The sequence below is a fragment of the Entelurus aequoreus genome, linkage group LG07, assembly GCF_033978785.1.
Source record: "Entelurus aequoreus isolate RoL-2023_Sb linkage group LG07, RoL_Eaeq_v1.1, whole genome shotgun sequence".
In the NCBI taxonomy this organism is placed as follows: Eukaryota; Metazoa; Chordata; class Actinopteri; order Syngnathiformes; family Syngnathidae; genus Entelurus; species Entelurus aequoreus.
In genome coordinates this window covers 82,887,279-82,906,857 of record NC_084737.1, presented here as the reverse complement: position 1 = coordinate 82,906,857, position 19,579 = coordinate 82,887,279, and the positions used below count along the sequence as shown (strand labels likewise).

Genomic DNA, 19,579 nt, shown 5'->3' with positions numbered 1-19,579 from the left:
GATTTGTATTTTAAACCACCTGGGATACTATATCCTCTTGAAAATGAGAGTCGAGAACGCAAAATGGACATTCACAGTGACTTTTATCTCCACGACAATACATCGGCGAAGCACTTTAGCTACGGAGCTAACGTGATAGCTGCAGATAGAAACAAAAGAAATAAGGCCCTGACTGGAAGGATAGACAGAAAATCAACAATACTATTAAACCATGGACATGTAAATACACGGTTAATAATTCCCAGCTTGGCGAAGCTTAACAATGCTGTTGCTAACAACGCCATTGAAGCTAACTTAGCTACGGGACCTCACAGAGCTATGCTAAAAACATTAGCTATCCACCTACGCCAGCCATTCCCTCATCTGCTCATCAACACCCGTGCTCACCTGCGTTCCAGCGATCGACGGTGCGACAAAGGTCTTCACCCGATCATAGATGCGGTCGGCGGCTAGCGTCGGACAGCGCGTCTGCTATCCAAGTCAAAGTCCTCCTGGTTGTGTTGCTGCAGCCAGCCGCTAATACACCGATCCCACCTACAGCTTTCTTCTTTGCAGTCTTCATTGTTCATTAAACAAATTGCAAAAGATTCACCAACACAGATGTCCAGAATACTGTGGAATTTTGCGATGAAAACAGAGCTTTTTGTATTGGATCCAATGGTGTCCGAATACTTCCGTTTCAACCATTGACGTCACGCGCATACGTCATCATACATATACGTTTTCAACCGGAAGTTTGCCGGGAAATGTAAAATGTCACTTTATAAGTTAACCCGGCCGTATTGGCATGTGTTGCAATGTTCAGATGTCATCATTGATATATAAACTATCAGACTGCGTGGTCGCTAGTAGTGGCTTTCAGTAGGCCTTTAAACATAATTAGCTTCCTAGAAAGACTTACTTTCAATTTTCTCACACAGGTGGGCCACGGTAGAGACAGGGAGGGTGAGGAACTGTTGGGAGTCTTCTCCACCCGTGTCAGCTCAGCAAACCAACATCCGTTGGATGGCTCTGCTTTGTGCGTCTTCCCTTTGGACGAACTCGACAAGCATATCGACTCCACTAGAGACCGGTGTTACACCCAAGATGGCATGGCGCAGGACGGAGGAGAAGTGGCCTACATAGAATATGAGGTCAAGTCCAGCTGTGCCAACCTACCCATGGTAAGTACACAGCATCGTTCTTGCAACTTTAATCTAGCTACAGAAGAATTGCACACTGCGCTGTTTCCCACTTTGTGTGCTTGTAACAGCTTGCTAATAACTGAAAGCAAGCCATTAGCATTAATCATTCCCTGCTGTTCTCTTTTACCTGATGTGGATCGCCTCTATTGGTTTCAGTGGGAAGAGAGAGTAAACATTGTAAAGAGCGCCGCCAAGCAAAAGGAAGGATGCTAGCATTAGCGGGATTAAACTGCATCTGCGTATGCAAGGAAGTGATTCTTGTAATGAGGCCACAGGACTGTAAAAGCTGCACAAGTAGCCAGCTGCAAGCTTTCAGTCGACCCCTTTTGCTGTCTGTGGACGCTCAGGATCGTTTAATGCAGACCTGGACCTTTGTGCGTCCCTGTCCGGCCCGCGTGAGGCCAATCATAAATGACAAAATACATTTTAAAAAGTATCTATGTCGAGGGTGCAATACAACGGTGCTGCTTTTGTTTTGAAAGGCGACTAAAAATGACTAAAAACACTCATTTTTGCTTTTTGACCTCTAATTTGACCCCCTTAAAATACTTCAAAACTCACCAAAATTCTCACACACATCGGGACTAGTGGAAATTGCGATCTAAAAAAAAAACCGAACCCCAAAACTCAAAATTGTGCTCTACATAAGAACAAACTGCTCCTCAGAGGAAAACTCAGACAAAACTGCTTGTAACTTCCGGTAGGAACGTCTTAGAGACATGAAACAAATACCTCTATGTAGGTCTCGCCTTGACCTACATTTCATAGATTGACATCCTTCAGCAAAAATCAACAGGAAGTTTGCTATTCCTCCTTTAAAAAAATTTTTTTGTTACAACCGGTCACCAAACATCAAACGTTATCTCCTCTGAGCGCGTTTGTCGTTTCGGCTTCACACTGCTACAGAAGAGAGATTGAACCCTTCTGATTACAAGTTCTGTACGACTTTTTGATACGTGCTACCGTTTTGATTTTACGAGCCTTCAAAGACCCGCAGCACTAAAGTTGCTCCGCTGCTGTGATTTTACGCGCATTCAAAGAAAACAACCACTGTGCCGCAGCACCTAGGAAAAAGACACAGACACAACTGCCTCTAACTCCCAGTACGAATATCGTAGAGACACGAAACAAAAACCTCTATGTAGGTCTCACTCAGGACTACCACTGGACTAAAGTATTGGGACACCTAGGACTAGCACCTGCCAAAATGCGGACCCGACCAACGCTGCGTGCAGCTTTAATTTGTATTACTTCCGTGTGGACGTGTGCGCGTGCGTGATTGTGAGTGAATGTGAACAGCTGCAATCACAAATTACAAAATAAAGTTGAAAAAACATCTATGTCGTGCGCGCAATACAACTGTGCTGCTTTTATTTTGAAAAGTGTTATTTATGGGCGTGTGTCCGTGTGTAACCTGCGAGTGAAGGTGCACATGCAGCGACAAGTGATGCACGGTTTACACCCGAGACGCTAAAAAGAGAAAAGTTGATGAGGAATGGCGTGTTTTCAACAAGACATGGACTGCCAAGCAACGTTCCCTCTAAGGTGCGCGCCTGCGCAATTGCGCACTGCTCAAGCGTCCTCTGCGCACAGCAAATATATGCCGCGCACCAAATCAAACCCCATCTGAATTCTAAACAAAATAAACACATTTATTCCGTGTCATTTTGCAATGCAGCTTTGAGTGACAGTGACAACAAGCGGCCCTAACGGTGTTCGTCAACACCGTTCAATTGAACACCGTTCAATTAGTGTAACGTCTATCGAGATGCTTCGAGGCCAGGAATTATATCCATCATTTTATTGAGCAAAACTGTTTATATTCGGCTATAACCACACCAAAAACATGAGTAAAACACTTCTATCTGGAAAAACTAGTCATTTTCTGCCGTACAAACCAGGCCAAAACCAACTTGTCATCTGTCACCAACACGCATACCACTAAACCACTGGTGCGTTTATGGCCACACAAAAAGTCGGACAACTCAAACACCCACAAAGTTAGACTATGACTCCCCAGTCATACGTGTGCTTATTTTATTATTAATGTTAATTTATTTATATTAATCATGGAATGTTGTTAGTAGAGAAAGTTACAGGAATGCACACTTCATCCTATGCTTACATTTCATTGTGCAACATGAGGATGTTTAAGGGGAACTAAATGTGATCTCTGAAAGGGGTACAAATGATTTCCAAAGCAGTGCTTTTGGTATAAAGTTAAGTTAGGTTAAATGAAAGTATTATTATTATTATTATTTATCTTAGGGTATATATCAAAAATAATACTGAGCAAAATTTAATTGAATTATTGTCAATGTGGCCCCCCAGCAGTGCTCGGGTTGCTCATGCGGCCCCCGGTAAAAATTAATTGCCCACCCCTGGTTTAATGGGATGCTTACAAATCAGGAGGCTTACAAATCAGCCAATTCAAAGCAACTTGAAATCAGCTGCGTTGCTATGTCATGAGATGTAATCAAGAGGAACAGGGTCACTTTTTGAAAACCAACACAAGGACAGAGAATGAGAGGACAAAAGACCAGCAAATACAGAATATTATAATGATATAATTGAACATTTGGTTGATTGTGTGGATGCAAGTACGACAAAATGGAGTGCACTAACTTAAATGCCACCAGAGCAGTGTTTATTGTCTAAACACGTTTTATGTTTGAAGAAAGAGTGTAAACTGACTCTTACACTCCTGAACTTCTGCATTCAAAAGGCAGAACGGTTGTCAAAACATGCACCTCTACTTGCCTACGCTATTCTTTTTCTGACAAATATACACTAGCGTTCAAAAGTTTGGGGTCACATGTAAATGTGGTTATTTTTGAAGGAAAAGCACTGTACTTTTCAATGAAGATAACTTTAAACTAGTCTTAACTTTAAAGAAATACACTCTATACATTGCTAATGTGCTAAATGACTATTCTAGCTGCAAATGTCTGCTTTTTGGTGCAATATCTACATAGGTGTATAGAGGCCCATTTCCAGCAACTATCACTCCAGTGTTCTAATGGTACAATGTGTTTGCTCATTGGCTCAGAAGGCTAATTGATGATTAGAAAACCCTTGTGCAATCATGTTCACACATCTGAAAACACTTTAGCTCGTTACAGAAGCTACAAAACTGAGCAGATTGAGTTTCTGGAGCATCACATTTGTGGGGTCAATTAAACGCTCAAAATGGCCAGAAAAAGACAACTTTCATCTGAAACTCCACAGTCTATTCTTGTTCTTAGAAATGAAGGCTATTCCACTAAATTGTTTGGGTGACCCCAAACTTTGAACGGTAGTGTACCACATGGTGCCGCTGATATTAAATCCCAAAGCTTGACCCACAAATATCGGATTGACTTAAAATTTCTCACACAGCTCAATGTTCCCTAAATACCACCCTCTGTAAATTGGATGTTTAGCCCAATCAACGCACAATTCAGTACCATTATTGGACTGGCAAGTACGTCACGTTTGAGCAAGCTTGGTTGAAACAGATGGCCGCTGTCAGGCAAAATGTCTTTGCAGGGGCCCGGGCAGTACTTGGCCATAATTCATTGACTATTTGACAAACTCAAGCCCAGGGGTCCAGATCTGGCCCGTCTTATCGTTGTATGTGGCCTGCGAATGCCTGGAAATAATGTATATCAATAAAACACTTCAAAACATATTAATTCTTTCAATTTTGGGACATTGCATGTCTTTTAACTTTTAACTTTACTATTCTATGATCATGCAACAAACATATTACCTCATATTCCAAAATGTGTGTTTTGTTAAGATTTTACCCTAACTAATGATTTCAAAGCAAATGATCTATCAATTTGTGTGAAAAAAATACTATCAAAGGCATACAGTAGACAACTGTGTAATAATATCATGAGGTGTTTAGGGCTGCAACTAACGATTAATTTGATAATCGATTAATCTGTCGATTATTACTTCGATTAATCGATTAATAATCGGATAAAAGAGACAAACTACATTTCTATCCTTTCCATTATTTTATTGAAAAAAAACAGCATACTGGCACCATACTTATTTTGATTATTGTTTCTCAGCTGTTTGTACATGTTGCAGTTTATAAATAAAGGTTTGTTAAAAAAATACAAAATAAAAATAAAAATAATAATAATTAAAAAAATAAAAAAAAATAAAAAATTGCCTCTGCGCATGCGCATAGCATAGATCCAACGAATCAATGACTAAATTAATCGGCAACTATTTTTATAATCAATTTTAATCGATTTAATTGATTAGTTTGCTTTTTAATGTGTATTTTACTTCTGTTTTAAATTTTATATTTTAGTCTGTCCTTTGCCTTTATTTCTTTGTGGTGTACAGCCCTTTGTCTTTCAACTGTGGTTGTTTTTAAAGGGCTTTATAAATAAAGTTGGTATGGTATGGTATAGTTGTTGCAGCCCTAGAGGTGTTATATATATATATATATATATATATATATATATATATATATATATATATATATATATATATATATATATATATATATATATACATACACCGTGTATACTTTTTAGTGTCGCGGGTAAGCTTGAGCTAACCCTAGCTGACTTCGGGCGAGAGGCGGGGTACACCCGAGACTGATCACCAGCCAGTCGCGGCGATTATACATTGATATTCATTTATTCATTGACCTACTCCTTATTATACACAATATTCAAACAAGTTTGACAACTCCTGGTCCAATAAGAACTTCGAGCATATCTGTAATACATTTTTCCTAGCATACCCTTCAAAGCATTTTGAGCACAACCCAATGTTGACGCCCCATGAATCATTATTCCGCTCAATACAACACCAGCATGGAAACGGGAGTTTAGAACATCCCCCTCCTCATTCCGTTGAACATACTCTGGTTCAAACATGTGGTGTTGTGATAGAAAATACTGACCAAGGATCAACCCTACCATTAACATGTCTATGTTGCAGAACACCCTTCAGGCATATCCCTGTGGCTCCGACCACACCCCGAGTCCGATGGCAAGCCGGGTGCCTCTGGTAGCCACGGCTGTGTGGCAAACCTTGTCCACCCACCTCACAGCTGTGGCTGTCAACGTCCGGGAAGACCACAGCATTGCCTTCCTGGGAGACTCCAAGGGGACGCTGCACAAGGTGTGACTCCGGACTGACATTTGCATTTGGCAGTGATTTCAATTTAACATGGAAAAAAATCCCATTTAACATCAAAACTGTATCCAAATTTGTATCTTTAAATTTAAAGGCCTACTGAAATGATTTTTTTTTATTTAAACAGGGACAGCAGATCCATTCTATGTGTCATACTTGATCATTTCGCGATATTGCCATATTTTTGCTGAAAGGATTTAGTAGAGAACAACGACGATAAAGTTCGCAACTTTTGGTATCTGATGAAAAAAAAGCCTTGCCCCTACCGGAAGTAGCGTGACGTAGTCAGTTGATAGCCTCCTCATATTTTCCTATTGTTTTCAATGCAGCTAGAGCGATTCGGACCGAGAAAGCGACGATTACCCCATTAATTTGAGCGAGGATGAAAGATTCGTGGATGAGGAACGTGAGAGTGAAGGACTAGAATGCAGTGCAAGACATATCTTTTTTCGCTCTGACCGTAACTTAGGTACAAGCTGGCTCATTGGATTCCACACTCTCTCCTTTTTCTATTGTGGATCACGGATTTGTATTTTAAACCACCTGGGATACTATATCCTCTTGAAAATGAGAGTCGAGAACGCCAAATGGACATTCACAGTGACTTTTATCTCCACGACAATACATCGACGAAACACTTTAGCTACAGAGCTAACGTGATAGCATCGTGCTTAACTGCATATAGAAACAAAATAAATAAACCCCTGACTGGAAGGATGGACAGAAGATCAACAATACTATTAAACCATGGACATGTAAATACACGGTTAATACTTTCCAGCCTGGCGAAGCTTAACAATGCTGTTGCTAATGACGCCATTGAAGCTAACTTAGTATAACGGGACCTCACAGAGCTATGATAAAAACATTAGCGCTCCACCTACGCCAGCCAGCCCTCATCTGCTCATCAACACCCGTGCTCACCTGCGTTCCAGCGATCGACGGAAGGACGAAGGACTTCACCACGATCATCCGTGCGGTCGGTGGCTAGCGTCGGCTAGCGCGTCTGCCATCCGAGACAAAGTCTTCCTGGTTGTGTTGCTGCAGCCAGCCGCTAATACACCGATCCCACCTATAACTTTCTTCTTTGCAGTCTCCATTGTTCATTAAACAAATTGCAAAAGATTCACCAACGCAGATGTCCAGAATACTGTGGAATTATGCGATGAAAACAGAGCTGTTTTGTATTGTTTTGAATGGGCTACCGATACTTCTATTTCACTGGTTACGTCACGCGCATACGTCATCATACATAGACGTTTTCAACCGGAAGTTTAGCGGGAAATTTAAAATGTCACTTTATAAGTTAACCCGGCCGTATTGGCATGTGTTGCAATGTTAAGATTTCATCATTGATATATAAACAATCAGACTGCGTGGTCGCTAGTAGTGGCTTTCAGTAGGCCTTTAATTTGCTGTGTGTATTTGTGGAAAATTCAACTTTTTAGGCCTTTATATGTATTCATCTAGATCAGGGGTCACCAACCTTTTTGAAAGCAAGAGCTACTTCTTGGGTAGTGATTAATGCAAAGGGCTACCAGTTTGATACACACTTCAATAAATTGCCAGAAATAGCCAATTTGCTCATTTTACCTTTAACTCTATGTTATTATTAATAATTAATGATATTTACACTTAATTGAACGGTTTAAAAGAGGAGAAAACACAAACAAAAATGACAATTAGATTTTGAAACATAGTTTATCTTCAATTTCGACTCTTTAAAATTCAAAATTCAACCGAAAAAAAAGAAGAGAAAAACTAGTTAATTCGAATCTTTTTGAAAAAATTAAAAAAACAATTTATGGAACATCATTAGTAATTTTTCCTGATTAAGATTCATTTTAAAATTTGGATGACATGTTTTAAATAGGTTAAAATCCAATCTGCACTTTGTTAGAATATATAACAAATTGGACCAAGCTATATTTCTAACAAAGACAAATCATTATTTCTTCTAGATTTTCCAGAACAAAAATGTAAAAAAAAAATTCTAAAGACTTTGAAATAAGATTTAAATTTGATTTGACAGATTTTCTAGATTTGCCAGAATATTTTTTTTGAATTTTAATCATAATAAGTTTGAAGAAATATTTCAGAAATATTCTTCGTCGAAAAAACAGGAGCTAAAATGAAGAATTAAATTAAAATGTATTTATTATTCTTTACAATAAAAAAAATAAATGTACTTGAACATTGATTTAAATTGTCAGGAAAGAAGAGGAAGGAATTTAAAAGGTAAAAAGGTATATGTGTTTAAAAATCCTAAAATCATTTTTAAGGTTGTGTTTTTTCTCTAAAATTGTCTTTCTGAAAGTTATAAGAAGCAAAGTAAAACAATTAATGCATTTATTTAAACAAGTGAAGACCAAGTCTTTCAAATATTTTCTTGGATTTTCAAATTCTATTTGAGTTTTGTCTCTCTTAGAATTACAAATGTCGGGCAAAGCGAGACCAGCTTGCTAGTAAATGAATACAATTTAAAAAATAGAGGCAGCTCACTGGTAAGTGCTGCTATTTGAGCTATTTTTAGAACAGGCCAGCGGGCTACTCATCTGGTCCTTACGGGCTACCTGGTGCCCGCGGGCACCGCGTTGGTGACCCCTGCTCTACTGTATGTAGCCAGCCTTGCCTTGTCGTTGTATGCGCTCCCAAAAGCATCAACACACACAAACACCCACCTTGCACCTGATAAAACATTTGCAACAAATGCCAGCTTTTCTATCCAACTGAAAGATTCCAGCCATTCCAACCTACTTTGACAGATTCCCAGGCTCAGCATAGCAACATGTTCCTGTGTCCAATCCAGTAGTTTTTCCTTGCGCAGCAGCTTGTGATGGTTGGCCGCTAGGATGCGATGCATTTTTCAGCTAATACCGCAAGACTAAAACAACCTTCGGTTTGGAAAAGTGTTCTCCAGAAATGTGCGTGACGGTAAGCCAACACTGTGGTTGGTTGTCACCACATGTAGAGATCCCTTTGACATCCATCTGATAAGCATTCAAATAGGAACACTGTATTTCATTAATCATAATGATATCCATATTAACAAATCTACATGAATACCTCCAAACCACCAAGCATTACAGAGACGTTTCCATTGCCATTATGCACTGAGTGCCTCTCCGTAATGGGGATTCGGACTCTTCCGGACGTCGAGAGGCATCTACTAATCTCATAAACATGAAGTAACTGGAGAGTTTGAAGTGCCTCGGAATCACTTGAAACCAAAGGTGTCCGACTTGTGCTTTATATTGAATTTGGCAGGGTGCTAATAGCATTCATGTCCACTTCTATTGCGATCCTGCACGAGTGTGATTGGGTTTGGGTTTGAGCTGCATGTTTAGGTAGATGCTCATTTTATTAATATATACCTGTCTACCTGCCCACTTACCTACAGTTGTACTTTGTTACCTATCTACCTACTTGTCTACCTGCCCACTTACCTACAGTTGTACCTTGTTACCTATCTACCTACTTGTCTACCTGCCCCACATACCTACCTATTAGGGTTGTACGTGGTATTAGTATAGTACCGCGATGCTAATGAATCATATTCGTCGTCACGTCGTGTCAATGCTGGTTTACGAGCAGACGGGCATGTTCGGCAGCGCACAATCACGGAGTACTTAGAAGCAGACACAGTGTGTAGACAGAAAAGGGAGAACAGACGCATTTTGGCTTAAAAACTACCGATAAAGGTGAAGCTATAACACCGAAACGCCCTCAGGAAGAGGTGCTTTAAGACAAAAATGTAAACAAACGCCCTTGGTGGATCTACACCTAACATCCACTGTAATGATACCAAGTACAGGATCGTATCTAGTTGATACTACTATGATTACGTCGGTATTTTTTGCCATCACAACGTCTTAAAATGTATATTATGTTTATAAAGTCGTCCCTGGACACATGAGGACTTTGAACATGACCAATGTATGACCCTGTAACGACTTGGTATCGGATTGATACCCAAATGTGTGGTATCATCCAAAACTAATGTCAAGTATCAAACAACAGAATAATAAGTGATTATTACATTTTAACAGAAGTGTAGAGAGAACATGTTGAAAGAGAAAGTAAGCAGATATTAACAGAAAATGAACAAGTAGATTAATGATTCTTTTTCTACGACTTGTCCAACATAATAGGTGTATAAATGTCCAACATAATAGGTGTATAAATGTCCAACATAATAGGTGTATAAATGTCCAACTCTCCAACATAATAGGTGTGTAAATGTCCAACATAATAGGTGTATAAATGTCCAACATAACAGGTGTATAAATGTCCAACATAATAGGTGTATAAATGTCCAACATAATAGGTGTATAAATGTCCAACATAATAGGTGTATAAATGTCCAACATAATAGGTGTATAAATGTCCAACATAATAGGTGTATAAATGTCCAACATAATAGGTGTATAAATGTCCAACATAATAGGTGTATAAATGTCCAACATAATAGGTGTATAAATGTCCAACATAATAGGTGTATAAATGTCCAACATAATAGGTGTATAAATGTCCAACATAATAGGTGTATAAATGTCCAACATAATAGGTGTATAAATGTCCAACATAATAGGTGTATAAATGTCCAACATAATAGGTGTATAAATGTCCAACATAACAGGTGTATAAATGACACAATATGTTACTGCATATGTCAGCAGCTAAATTAGGAGCCTTTGTTTGCTTACTTACTACCAGTGTTGGGTTAGTTACTGAAAAACAGTTACTAGTTACTTTATTTCAAAAGTAACTCAGTCACTTACACCAAAAAGTAATGCGTTACTGTGAAAAGTATCTATTTAGTTACTTCTTTTTTTCTTGTTTTTTTTCAAAGCTCCCATTAATGCCCTATTAGCCTTCATTTCAGTACTGTTATTGTTATGTTATTACTATTAGCCTTCATTTCAGTACTGTTATTGTTATGTTATTACTATTAGCCTTCATTTCAGTACTGTTATTGTTATGTTATTACTATTAGCCTTCATTTCAGTACTGTTATTGTTATGTTATTACTATTAGCCTTCATTTCAGTACTGTTATTGTTATGTTATTACTATTAGCCTTCATTTCAGTACTGTTATTGTTATGTTATTACTATTAGCCTTCATTTCAGTACTGTTATTGTTATGTTATTACTATTAGCCTTCATTTCAGTACTGTTATTGTTATGTTATTACTATTAGCCTTCATTTCAGTACTGTTATTGTTATGTTATTACTATTAGCCTTCATTTCAGTACTGTTATTGCACTGGACAATAATACAAGCTGTTGATCAGCGCTAGGATTTTTCAAAATGGGGTCCCAATTACCCCATCAAGGCATAAAAATGGGGTCCTACAGTAAATTTTTGGGGTCCCACTTTTTTGTAAGCGTTTTGGAAAAAAAAAAAAAGATAAGCGTATGCATTATCCTGTTGTATCTCACATTCTATATTGTGTTTTGGAAACAAATGATAAACGTATGCATCATCCTGTTGTATCTCACATTCTATGTTGTGTTTTGGAAAAAGGTTGTCATAAACGTTACTTAATTCATTAAACAAAAAAAAAAAAGAAAACAAATGTGTATACTAGGGATGTCCGATAATGGCTTTTTGCCGATATCCGATATGCCGATATTGTCCAACTTTTTAATTACCGATACCGATATCAACCGATACAGATATCAACCGATATATGCAGTCGTGGGATTAACACATTATTATGCCTAATTTGGACAACCAGGTATGGTGAAGATAAGGTCCTTTTTTTAAAAATTAATCAAATAAGATAAATAAATTAAAAACATTTTCTTGAATAAAAAAAGAAAGTACAACAATATAAAAACAGTTACATAGAAACTAGTAATTAATGAAAATGTGTAAAATTAACTGTTAAAGGTTAGTACTATTAGTGGAGCAGCAGCACGCACAATCATGTGTGCTTACGGACTGTATCCCTTGCAGACTGTATTGATATATATTGATATATAATGAAGGAAGCAGAATATTAATAACAGAAAGAAACAACCCTTTTGTGTGAATGAGTGTAAATGGGGGAGGGAGGTTTTTTGGGTAGGTGCACTAATTGTAAGTGTATCTTGTGTTTTTTATGTGGATTTAATAAAATAAATTTAAAAATTAAAAAAAACAAAAACAAACTGATACTGATAATAAAAAAACCGATACAGATAATTTCCGATATTACATTTTAACGCATCTATCGGCCGATAATATCGGCAGACCAATATTATCGGACATCTCTAGTGTATACATATGTAAATGTGTTCAGTTATTAACATTCATTCACTTTCTTCTTTCCTTCATGGATCTAAACCAGGGGTCACCAACGCGGTGCCCGCGGGCACCAGGTAGCCCGTAAGGACCAGATGAGTAGCCCGCCGGCCTGTTCTAAAAATAGCTCAAATAGCAGCACTTACCAGTGAGCTGCCTCAATTTTTTAAATTTTATTTATTTACTAGCAAGCTGGTCTTGCTTTACCGGACATTTTTAATTCTAAGAGAGACAAAACTCAAATAGAATTTGAAAATCCAAGAAAATATTTGAAAGACTTGGTCTTCACTTGTTTAAATAAGTTCATTAATTTTTTTTACTTTGCTTCTTATAACTTTCAGAAAGATAATTTTAGAGAAAAAATACAACCTTAAAAATGATTTTAGGATTTTTAAACACATATACTGTACTTTTTTACCTTTTGAATTCCTTCCTCTTCTTTCCTGACAATTTAAATCAATGTTCAAATAAATATATATTTTTTTTATTGTAAAGAATAATAAATACATTTTAATTTAATTCTTCATTTTAGCTTCTTTTTTTTCGACGAAGAATATTTGTGACTTATTTCTTCAAACTTATTATGATTAAAATTCAAAAAAATATTTTGGCAAATCTAGAAAATCTGTGGAATCAAATTTAAATCTTATTTCAAAGTCTTTTGAATTTCTTTTAAAATTTTTGTTCTGGAAAAATATAGAAGTAATAATGATTTGTCTTTGTTAGAAATATAGCTTGGTCCAATTTGTTATATATTCTAACAAAGTGTGGATTGGATTTGAACCTATTTAAAACATGTCATCAAAATTCTAAAATTAATCTTAATCAGGAAAAATTACTAATGATGTTCCATAAATTATTTTTTAACATTTTTCTCTTCTTTTTTTCGGTTGAATTTAGAATTTTAAAGAGTCGAAATTGAAGATGAACTATGTTTCAAAATTTAATTGTCATTTTTTTTTGGGTTTTCTCTTCTTTTAAACCGTTCAATTAAGTGTAAATATAATTAATTATTAATAATAACATAGAGTTAAAGGTAAATTGAGCAAATTGGCTATTTCTGGCAATTTATTGAAGTGTGTATCAAACTGGTAGCCCTTCGCATTAATCACTACCCAAGAAGTAGCTCTTGCTTTCAAAAAGGTTGGGGACCCCTGATCTAAACTTTACCGCTGCTGCTAGTTTTTTCTATGTTTTTATTGAATAAGTTGTAGGTGTATTTATTTCAGTATACAAATGTAAAAAGTGTTTTGCTTGGGTGATGAAATGATGATAATGGTGTGCCAGGGCATACATACATTTTATATTTAAATCTCTGGAGTCTACATCAACTTCACATCTATCCCTCATTTCAAAATGTTTTTGTTTCTTTATGTTGTTTTTTGTGTGTGTTTGTTTTCCGCCCTTTTTTTGTCAAACAAAACGATGTTTTTAATGGCAAACACACAAAATATGCAAAATCTTCCACCAAAAATGTTTTCAAAGTGGAATATTCGATGTGAAGTATTTGGAACCTTGTATAGGTCAATAATTCATAATAACATTGATTTTGATTCAATATTATGTTTTGAGCAATGACCGTTTGAAAGAAATTGATTAACGTGGACCCCGACTTAAACAAGTTGAAAAACTTATTGGGGTGTTACCATTTAGTGGTCAATTGTAGGGAATATGTACTGTACTGTGCAATCTACTAATAAAAGTTTCAATCAATCAATCCACTCCCTCGCTCTCTCGCTCTTTCTGTCTCGAATGTTGCTGCGTGCGCACAATTTGTTTTGTTTTTAAGCCCTTCTTAACCCTGAACGTACATTGAAAATACACGCAACCCTAACTCAAAATGCCGGACATTTGAGGCATTTAAGAAACTCCGCCCGGACAGCCCCGCAAAAGAAGACCTGTCCCGGGGAAAAGAGGACGCATGGTCAGTCTATACCAGGGGTCAGCAACCTTTTTGAAAGCAAGAGCTACTTCTTGGGTAGTGATTAATGCGAAGGGCTACCAGTTTGATACACACTTCAATAAATTGCCAGAAATAGCCAATTTGCTCAATTTACCTTTAACTCTATGTTATTATTAATAATTAATGATATTTACACTTAATTGAACGGTTTAAAAGAGGAGAAAACACGAAAAAAAATGACAAATTTTGAAACATAGTTTATCTTCAATTTCGACTCTTTAAAATTCAAAATTCAACCGAAAAAAAGAAGAGAAAAACTAGCTAATTCGAATCTTTTTGAAAAAATTAAAAAAAGAATTTATGGAACATCATGAGTAATTTTTCCTGATTAAGATTAATTTTAAAATTTGGATGACATGTTTTAAATAGGTTAAAAACTAATCTGCACTTTGTTAGAATATATAACACATTGGACCAAGCTATATTTCTAACAAAGACAAATCATTATTTCTTCTAGATTTTCCAGAACAAAATTTTTAAAAGAAATTCAAAAGTCTTTGAAATAAGATTTAAATTTGATTCTACAGATTTTCTAGATTTGCCAGAATATTTTTTTGAATTTTAATCATAAGTTTGAAGAAATATTTCACAAATATTCTTTGTCGAAAAAACAGAAGCCAAAATGAAGAATTAAATTAAAATGTATTTATTATTCTTTACAATAAAAATAAATAAATTTACTTGAACATTGATTTAAATTGTCAGGAAAGAAGAGGAAGGAATTTAAAAGCTAAGAAGGTATATATGTTTAAAAATCCTAAAATCATTTTTAAGGTTGTATTTTATCTCTAAAATTGTCTTTCTGAAAGTTATAAGAAGCAAAGTAAAAAAATTAATGAATTTATTTAAACAAGTGAAGACCAAGTCTTTCAAATATTTTCTTGGATTTTCAAATTCTATTTGAGTTTTGTCTCTCTTAGAATTAAAAATGTCGAGCAAAGCGAGACCAGCTTGCTAGTAAATAAATACAATTTAAAAACTAGAGGCAGCTCACTGGTAAGTGCTGCTATTTGAGCTATTTTTAGAACAGGCCAGCGGGCTACTCATCTGGTCCTTACGGGCTACCTGGTGCCCGCGGGCACCGCGTTGGTGACCCCTGGTCTAGAATATCTCCATGTTAAGAAACTTGGCTTCAGCTGCACCATGTCTTGTTAGTAAACACAGACACGCCCCCTCCCCTCCCCACACCCACACCCACACCCAGACACAGCGCCTCTTCTCTTATCCCCGTTGTGACACAGGAAGAATCAGAAGGACGACACTGCAACTCTCCAATAAAACAAACTCAGATCTTCTGTTTTTAGCCGATTCTACATAAAAAATAACGTAAAACAACGCAGTAACGCATCACGTAGTAACGGTAACTGAGTTACTGAATATAAAAAATAACGCGTTAGATTACTAGTTACCGCCGAAACTAACGGCGTTACAGTAACGCGTTACAAAGTAACGCGTCAGTCCCAACACTGCTTACTACTAAAAGACAAGTTGTCTTGTATGTTCACTATTTTATTTAAAGACAAACTTGCAATAAGAAACATATGTTTAATGCACCCTAAGATTTGTTTGTTAGAATAAAGCCAATAATGCAATTTTCTGTGGTCCCCTTTATTTAGAAAAGTATCAAAATCATTTTGGTACCGGAACCAAAATATTGGTATCGGGACAACACTACTACCTATCCATCCTCACTGTCTGATTGTCTTCCTCAGGTATATCTGGGCCAAGATGGCCAAGTGGAGGTGTATGCCAACGCAACCATCCAGCCCAACTCTCCCATCAAGAGTGATTTACTCCTGGACCAGAAGAGCGCACACATCTACATCATGACCAAGGCTGCTGTAAGTAGACTTTTAAAGTCAATATAAAAGACAGAGTAGTCCGTAAGTCATATTTTCACGTACTTCCCATTAACTTTGTCTCGGTTGTTTACATGTGCTCAGGGTTTTTTTTAGCGATCTGTATTTCTTTGACATACTCTAGGGCAGGGGTCACCAACGCGGTGCCCGCGGGCACCAGGTAGCCCGTAAGGACCAGATGAGTAGCCCGCCGGCCTGTTCTAAAAATAGCTCAAATAGCAGCACTTACCAGTGAGCTGCCTCGATTTTTTAAATTGTATTTATTTACTAGCAAGCTGGTCTCGCTTTACGGGACATTTTTAATTCTAAGAGAGACAAAACTCAAATAGAATTTGAAAATCCAAGAAAATATTTTAAAGACTTGGTCTTCACTTGTTTAAATAAGTTCATTATTTTGTTTTACTTTGCTTCTTATAACTTTCAGAAAGACAATTTTAGAGAAAAAATACAACCTTAAAAATGATTTTAGGATTTTTAAACACATATACTTTTTTACCTTTTGAATTCCTTCCTCTTCTTTCCTGACAATTTAAATCAATGTTCAAATAATTTTTTTATTTTTTTATTGTAAAGAATAATAAATACATTTTAATTGAATTCTTCATTTTAGCTTTTTTTTTTTTTGACGAAGAATATTTGTGAATTATTTCTTCAAACTTATTATGATTAAAATTCAAAAAAATATTTTGGCAAATCTAGAAAATCTGTAGAATCAAATTTAAATCTTATTTCAAAGTCTTTTGAATTCCTTTTAAAATTTTTGTTCTGGAAAAATCTAGAAGTAATAATGATTTGTCTTTGTTAGAAATATAGCTTGGTCCAATTTGTTATATATTCTAACAAAGTGTGGATTGGATTTGAACCTATTTAAAACATGTCATCAAAATTCTAAAATTAATCTTAATCAGGAAAAATTACAAATGATGTTCCATAAATTATTTTTTAAAATTTTTCTCTTCTTTTTTTCGGTTGAATTTAGAATTTTAAAGAGTCGAAATTGAAGATAAACTATGTTTCAAAATTTAATTGTCATTTTTTGGGGGGTTTTCTCTTCTTTTAAACCGTTCAATTAAGTGTAAATATCATTAATTATTAATAATAACATAGAGTTAAAGGTAAATTGAGCAAATTGGCTATTTCTGGCAATTTATTTAAGTGTGTATCAAACTGGTAGCCCTTCGCATTAATCACTACCCAAGGAGTTCTTACAACACACTATGTGAGTTAAATTCTTTATACTTTCTATATGCTGCTATATGTCTTTCTTTTCATTCAGTCACAATCCTCTCCATCTCATCGTCTCCCTTTGTTCTGTACACCAATCGATTTGCAAACTTGATTGGTTCTTGAACAGGGTTGGTAAATACAAAAGTGCGTATATTGAAGCAAATATATCCATAAGACACAATTAGGCCTGGGCTTGACGATATATAGACCTGCAAATTATTGCCGATAAACAATATTATTGTCTTTATTTTTATGAGATCAAATTCACCGTTGATGTAATAATAATACATCATAATAATTCATGTATATCAGGGGTCACCAACGCGGTGCCCGCGGGCACCAGGTAGCCCGTAAGGACCAGATGAGTAGCCCGCTGGCCTGTTCTAGAAATAGCTCAAATAGCAGCACTTACCAGTGAGCTGCCTCTATTTTTTAAATTGTATTTATTTACTAGCAAGCTGGTCTCGCTTTGCCCGACATTTTTAATTCTAAGAGAGACAAAACTCAAATAGAATTTGAAAATCCAAGAAAATATTTTAAAGACGTGGTATTCACTTGTTTAAATACATTCATTAATTTTTTTACTTTGCTTCTTATAACTTTCAGAAAGACAATTTTAGAGAAAAAATACAACCTTAAAAATGATTTTAGGATTTTTAAACACATATACTGTACTTTTTTACCTTTTGAATTCCTTCCTCTTCTTTCCTGACAATTTAAATCAATGTTCAAGTAAATTTATTTTTTTTATTGTAAAGAATAATAAATACATTTTAATTTAATTCTTCATTTTAGCTTCTGTTTTTTCAACAAAGAATATTTGTGAAATATTTCTTCAAACTTATTATGATTAAAATTAAAATAAATTATTCTGGCAAATCTACAAAATCTGTAGAATAAAATTTTAATCTTATTTCAAAGTCTTTTGAATTTTTTTGTAATTTTTGTTCTGGAAAATCTAGAAGAAATAATGATTTGTCTTTGTTAGAAATATAGCTTGGTCCAATTTGTTATATATTCTAACAAAGTGTAGATTGGAATTTTAACCTATTTAAAACATGTCATCAAAATTCTAAAATTAATCTTAATCAGGAAAAATGATTAATGATGTTCGTTCCATAAATTATTCTTTTAATTTTTTCAAAAAGATTCAAATTAGCTAGTTTTTCTCTTCTTTTTTTCAGTTGAATTTTGAATTTTAAAGAGTCGAAATTGAAGATAAACTATGTTTCAAAATTTAATTGTCATTTTTTTCGTGTTTTCTCCTCTTTTAAACCGTTCAATTAAGTGTGAATATCATTAATTATTAAAAATAACATAGAGTTAAAGGTAAATTGAGCAAATTGGCTATTTCTGGCAATTTATTTAAGTGTGTATCAAACTGGTAGCCATTCGCATTAATCACTACCCAAGAAGTAGCTCTTGCTTTCAAAAAGGTTGCTGACCCCTGATGTATATCCTTTCAATTTCAATAAACTTGTATTCCTCGTGTATTTTAGAATTGTAATTGGAATGAAAACATTAAAATATCCTAGTTCAATAAAAATAACAAATAATAACAATAAAATATACTTTGTCTGTTAGCAAAATGTTGCCCTCGAATAAACATCTCAACCAAAAGCAAAAAAAAGTCTCCAGGAGGGGACGGGGGGCTCAAATATACACAAGCAAAACAATAAATAAAATGACTAAAAGTATTAACAAAGTTGCACTTCAATATTAAAGATGTCGGCAAAGTTGTACATTACTTAATTGGGGGTGGGGGGCAACTATTTTAATCCAAGTAAATCACTTCGTGACACAATTTGTGTACAGTTCTATGTCAAATGAATATGTTATTCTATCTAATTGACATATTTATATTGTGTACAGTTCTATGTCAAATTAATATGTTAGTCTATATAATTA

General features: G+C 35.5%; 1 protein-coding gene across 2 annotated transcripts in view; it reads left to right on the top strand.

Moving 5' to 3' along the window:
- The window catches only part of plxnb1a (plexin b1a), a 221,369-nt gene that overhangs the window by 111,533 nt on the left and 90,257 nt on the right, over positions 1 to 19,579 (top strand). For both annotated transcript variants that reach the window (XM_062054642.1, XM_062054643.1), the window contains exons 4-6: positions 921 to 1,163; positions 6,135 to 6,317; positions 16,298 to 16,426. In XM_062054642.1, the coding sequence (XP_061910626.1) occupies positions 921 to 1,163; positions 6,135 to 6,317; positions 16,298 to 16,426 (555 nt within the window). The remainder of the gene's footprint in view (positions 1 to 920; positions 1,164 to 6,134; positions 6,318 to 16,297; positions 16,427 to 19,579) is intronic.